The sequence below is a fragment of the Thalia democratica genome, chromosome 5 (assembly GCF_965202585.1).
Source record: "Thalia democratica chromosome 5, ktThaDemo2.hap1.1, whole genome shotgun sequence".
Lineage (NCBI taxonomy): Eukaryota > Metazoa > Chordata > Thaliacea > Salpida > Salpidae > Thalia > Thalia democratica.
Window position 1 is genome coordinate 60,332,918 of NC_139169.1, and position 6,362 is coordinate 60,339,279.

Here is a 6,362-nt window from a genome sequence, read left to right on the forward strand (position 1 = left end):
CAGTGAAGAACATTATAATAACATTAAGACTGAACAAAAACCTCATATTTTAACATGATAGTAGTTAAAAACTTTATGCATTCATCACTATAAGTAGGTATGTTCTTTGATAAAGATTTTCTAAAAAGGTAATTATTAAATAAGTATAAACACTATATATACTGCACAAAAAATTAGTCGATATAAAAATTGTCCGCACAATGAATATTCCTACTTCATTAAAACATTAATTACAATAAAAATCTACAGTTGTTGTTTTGTGCTTACGAGCAAAATTTAAAGAAATTATCATTTTTATTAATAAATCTCAGAATTTAAGTATATTAAAATTTTCAAGAGCTTTAATCTTTATAGAAGCTAAAAATGTCTAAAAATCTCATTGAGCAATACTTTTACTTGTGTTATTTTTCTGGAATTAAAAATAAACAGCTATAAATAATTTCAGTCGTAGAAAACTACATGAAACAAAATAAAAATTTTAAGTTAATGTCATTTAAAAGCGTTGTCAATAAAGAGTTAGAAAGGTTATACTAAATTTCTTATTTGGCTCTTTTCTTGATAAGAAAAAAGTACAAATTAGGTAGGAGAGCTCTCATGTAAACTGCTATGTAGTTGTGTACGGGAGCAACTAAAATTTCATTCTTGTTCTCAGCAATGGCATCTATGATGCGGCAGGCCACTTCATCTGAAGTCATTCCTTTCTCCACTTCGCTTTTACCACTTACAGAACCATCACCTGTATGAAAAATAATATTTTATGTTTTCGAATATTTTTTACAAGTTGTTTGACACTGAAATAGTTTTTTAAATTAAAACTTTAAAATAAACATATTTAAGGGCAGTAAAAACGTATTTTTTAAATGTCAAAATTTACATTTGTATTTACATGAAAGCTTAAAGTACGAACTACGAGTCAACTTCTATAGGACATAAATACTTTAGTCAGTTTTAAGTTTTTATTAAAATTAAATGACTTTTTCAAATATATAGTCATTTTTATACAAAGTTTTTGATACAAATGTTATGACCGACCACAATTTTTTAATTGTAAATTTTATAGAAAACTTAACAGCTCAATAAAAATTATTCTTTTATTTACTATTTACCAAAAATTTACGGAAAAATTTCCTACATAGTTTATTTTGACATTTAGAATAAAAAAAAAGTAAGACAAAAAAATCTTAAATATAAAACTTTCCCAACTTAAAAAGATATAAATGTTAGGCATGGACTTCTTTACTATAATAGATTATATATTCCTTATTACAATAAAGTTATCGAAAACTTAAGGAGTAAATAAATATTTAAAAAAATAGTATTTTTTGTTGTTTAGATTGCGATTATCATAAGGAGCCTTTTATAATTCATTCATTTATTAATCAATTAATTTTTTTTTTTTGAAAGTTACTTTTAATGCTGTAAAGCTAGCAGTTAAAATTGTTTGATTTTTGTAAAAGTCAGGACTCTTCTATCTCCTTACAAAAAGTTCTGAAATATATATATATTCAATATAAACAAAGTTTGAGTTAAGAAAAGATAGGTATATAAAAAAAATATTAAACAATAAACTTAAAATCTTTTTTTGTTACTTTTTGATCACAGGCTTGTAATAAAAATATTTATTCTTTATAGATAAAAACATATTTCTGAAAATAAAGTATCAGTCTGGTTTAATAGTATTATTTCAGTAGTTATAGATTTTACTCCAATTTTAACTGAAAAACAGTAAATGCTAAACATTATTTAAATTCTAATTAGATTTTATTTCATCATAACATTAATTAAACCTAACTGCACATCCTCAAAAATTTTTTTTTCAACAATACATCAAAGAAAAAAGAAACTAACTCAAAACAATTTAGAAACATATCAACTTCAAACTCACTCAAGATAGCGTTCTTCGAAGAGTCGGTCTTTATGTAGCCGGGGTGAACGGTGGTAACTTTTATCCCGTGCTTGCCGGTTTCGGCTCTCACCGCGTCGTAGAAAGCCTGGCAGGCGTGCTTGGACGCCGAGTAAGGCGCCCTGTACGGCGTGGAGAGTTTGGCCTGTGAGTTTGATGTAAATATATTGATGATAACATGCTTGTTTGTCCTGATAGTTTAAAAGATTACAAAAAATAAACAAACGATGGTTTAAAAATCTACCAGTTTATTGCAACATTTTGTTCAAATTAATTTCGGGCAACAGTCCTTCATCAGTGAACATTAAAACAAAAATTCAATATTTAAAAACTTCATCGTTTATTTATATTTTGTAACTACTGATGCAGGTAAAAAATCACTAGTAAAAACAATTGACTTGTGTCCTGGACCGATTTGCGAATTATTTATAAATCTTGGAGTTTTAAAGATTATCATCAAAATTTTTATGGTATTTTCAAACTAGTATCCGGCCGGATCAATATACTGGATCCGGTAGATCACCAGCTCAGAATGTTAAACATTTTCTAGTTAAAGCAGAGTAAAATGTTATTAAAAATTAAGAAATAAACTGTACATGTCTTTGTTTTAATAATATAAATAAAATGTATATAATCTTTACCAGGTTATTTATAGCTTTATACTAAGAGCAAGTTTTGCTTCGAGTATTGCTAAAAAAATTTAATACTTAAATTTTACTACCATTAAAAATACTGTTGGAAATTTTAAAATACAAATGTTTAATGCTGTCATCTTATTTAGCTATGTAAAACTATTTTTAAATATGTAAAACTAACTGCAATTTACTTTTGAGTAAAACACATAAGATAGCAGACTACACATTAAAACAACTTAGATAAAGTACAACTAGCTTTTTTAGCAATAATTATTTAAACAAAACCAAATTTCTCATACAAAATAAAAAGTTTCTCAAACGGGTTGACATCGCACTGTTTCTTTGAAAACTACTGGTATATTCATAAGTGAAAGAGCAAGAAGAAACAAATCTAAAACATACTAAAATCAAAATATTTAAGATGTAAAATAAAGTAAAATAATGTGTGTTGACTTGAATTAAATAAATTTTTACATATGTAATGCTAAAAAAAATAACTACATATGTCTAAGTTAATGAGAACTTAAATACAAGTACAAACAAAAATATATTTTTTAAACAAACACACAGAAAACAAATAATCAGTATTTTATTAACAACTTAGTCCATAGAACAGGGTTTCCAAAACTCTTCTTTTTTCAAATTGCCCCCTTTTAAGAAATTAAAAAAGCTATTACCCCCTTGAACAAGACTACTCACAAAACTACATTTAAAACACCTTATTTTTTTTTGCTTTTAATCTGCAACTCAAGAATTTATAGTGTAAGTTTCAAAATTACTAACAAATACACCTAAAACCTTTTATTTCGCCCATTTTTGCGCAAAAATCGCCCACTTTGAGAAACCCTGATATAGAGTATAGACCTCAATGGCTATGTTTTTCAACTTTATATTTCTTTAAATTCGAGCTCTTTTGTAAATAAACTTTTTGAAATTTACATTATTGACTTTCCTTTTCAGATATAATCCTAACTAAGTTTTTATTTTCTACATAAAAAGATAAATTTAGAAGAAAGTTCGCCTTTTTGATTGGAACATACAGAATTTTCATTTTTAAACATTTAATTCCTTGCTGATAATCTGCACAAAAAACACTTTTCTCAAACTATTTAAACAATATTAACCTTTAAATTGTATTCTAGGATATGTTACTTACCTTAACAATATTTTTATTATTTGCAAAATATAGATGGAATTGTAGCCATGTACAAGCTCATTTGTATAAAATTTATCTAATTTTAAAAGTACTGATTGTACAAAAGTTGCAAATCCTTGAAATTAAAACTAACCTTGGTAATTACAAATTAGTTCGAATTAATAAGTTGACTACTGATTTACTTCTGATAATATGATAAGAAATTTTTATTCATAGATGAGCTCCATGAAACTAAACTATAAATATAAACTAAAAAAATCAAAGAATTTATCAGAACTTGTGTCTCATTGAAGTTGTAGGGGGTCTTTTTAGAAAATTCACATTGAACTTATATAAGAGCTCAAAGTATGTACATTAAAACACTTGTAATATAAAGTAAGAAAAAGGCATAACAACTTTAATCAATCTTAAATATGCAGTCAGTGTTGTAAACAGTTTTCAATACAATTGTATAGGGAATAAATATCTAATTGCTGTACTTCTTTAAATTTTAAAAAATTTACAAAATAATTATCTTCTCCATTTGTAAAGTAATTAGTTTCAAAATTTCAGGAAGTATTCCATGCATAGTATGAAAAAACTCTGTAGTAAATATAAAAAAATTCGAATAAGCACTTTTTGACCAACAATAAGTTTAGTTTTTAAGAGATCTTATTTTTAATCACAAAAAACATTGTATGACAATGCTTATATTCAAGTCAATATTAGATTGAGAAAGTTTTTAAGTGATTGCTTGAAAAACGTAAAAGAAAACATATTTCTAATGAAGTTGTCTTTTTTGACTTTTTAGTTTGGTCCTTCTCTAAGAAACTTATTTAGTTTTGTAATTTTTTTGTAACATTATATCTCAAAAAAAATTCAAAAACAAATTTGAATTTTAAAATATAGTGAAAAGCAACTGCTAGCCGACTTAAAAATCTTTAAAATGACATCAATTCCTAAAAAAGTGGTAGTTGTATACCATTATACTTCAAGGATAAAGTTTATTAGGGATATATTTGAAACAAAGTGTAATATTGTAATTAAATCAAAATGTCTTACTTTTAATCTACATAGAACTTGAATTTATATAATCTAAATAAATATATAAAAAAAAATAAATAAATGTATCATTTTTGAATTTGTATCACAAAAAAAAAAAAAACAAAATGACTTTCTTCTTAACTATCATTACAAAAAATTTTTTAAGTTTTGTACATAAAGGATTTAGCCTATTTTTAAAATTACCATAGCTATAAGAGTTTAGGGTAATTTTCAAATTTAAGAAACAATTAAAAAAAATCAATGATTCATACAAACTAAAAATAAATGAAATGCTTTTAACTTATAATATAAATTATTTTAATACTAAAAGACATAACTTTTTTTTTTAAAGATTAAGTTTTTTTCAAAAACTTGGCTAAAGATACTTATTAAGCTAACTTTAACTTCTTTGTTCAGAAAGGTATAAATTATGATATCTCATTTATTTTTAAGTTTTGGTTTTACTTTTAAACAGCAAAACTAAATATTAATTCATATTATCTCTTTAGAAAACTTTGTAATAAAACAAAATAGAACACTAGCAACAAAGTTATAAAGAATCAAAGTTACTAATTTTTCAAAAAGAATAAGGTGAATTGAAAAGAAACAAGAAGTTAAAATAGTTAATGTAGTACAAAAAACATTTACAAAAACTTTTTTTTTTTACTCAAAAAAACATACCAACCTATAATATGTAGCAATAAAAACATTTGACTAAAAAATCTAACCTGTACACTGCCAATATTCACGATATGGCCTTTGATTCCAGACTTTACAAAGTATTTGACAAAACCATTTGTTAATGCAACTTGACCAAAAAAATTTGTTTCAAAAACTTTCTTGTAAACCTCATAGTTTGTTGACAGAATATCTCCTCTAAACCTCACACCAGCGTTGTTGATGATGGTGTCTATTTTGTGATTTTCAACCAAACTTCCAACAAAGTCTCCGACTGTTTCAGTTTTACACAAGTCAAGGTAAAAAACTTCCACTACATTGTTTGGGTTTATTGCTTTCAAGTCTTTTTTTAGCTCTTCCAATTTTCCAACACTCCTTGCACAAAGAAACAAATTAACATTGTGGTGTTTGCATAAGTTTTGAGCTAAGCTTTTACCAAGTCCGCTGCTGGCCCCAGTTATTAAAATGTTTTTACTTTTCAAATTCACTTTCACTTGTGACTTTCTAAAGGCTTTAAAAATTAAGTAACAAACAAGGACTGTGGCAACTAGAAAAAATTCCATTTAATATAATCAGTTTTACTACAAAATTTAATGAACCTGAAAAAAATAAATTCAAAGTTTATACAAATATTATGTCTTGAAGTTAAAAAAAACTGTGAAAGTATAATGTTAAAACTTAACTGTAATTAGTTAGTATTCTAACTAAAAATTGACTTTACTACAACTTTTATTTTATAGCATCTAATTTTATTACATTTTTTATTGTGCAAAACATAACAATATTAGTTTATATTCTTAGGTAATTAAACTTCTTTCAAAGGTAAAATAAATTTCTATTTGAGTTTTAAACCATTCTTTTTAACTACCTTAAATTAACAAAATTAGACTAGATGCCTTATACTATTTAATAAAAAATAACATATTATTTTACTATTTTAAATACAATGAAAATATTCAAAAACTAC

The 6,362-nt window shown here is 25.0% G+C and overlaps 1 protein-coding gene across 1 annotated transcript; it reads right to left on the reverse strand.

Annotated features, from left to right (window-relative positions):
- Window positions 1-363: 363 nt before the first annotated feature.
- Window positions 364-5,990, reverse strand: LOC145835770 (dehydrogenase/reductase SDR family protein 7-like). Its single transcript, XM_082943484.1, has 3 exons — window positions 5,446-5,990; window positions 1,886-2,048; window positions 364-736 (listed from the first exon to the last, which is right to left on the reverse strand). The coding sequence occupies exons 1-3, from the start codon at window positions 5,956-5,958 to the stop codon at window positions 540-542; spliced, it is 873 nt and encodes a 290-aa protein (XP_082799610.1). The 5' UTR covers window positions 5,959-5,990; the 3' UTR covers window positions 364-539.
- Between the last annotated feature and the right edge of the window lie 372 nt (window positions 5,991-6,362).

Coding starts and splice junctions, on each gene's coding strand:
- LOC145835770 (XM_082943484.1), bottom strand. CDS start 5,958: ATGGAATTTTTTCTAGTTGCCACAGTCCTTGTTTGTTACTTAATTTTT. Junction 2,049..5,445: donor TGAATATTGGCAGTGTACAG/GTTAGATTTTTT, acceptor TCAAACTCACAG/GCCAAACTCTCCACGCCGTA. Junction 737..1,885: donor TTCGAAGAACGCTATCTTGA/GTGAGTTTGAAG, acceptor TTTTTCATACAG/GTGATGGTTCTGTAAGTGGT.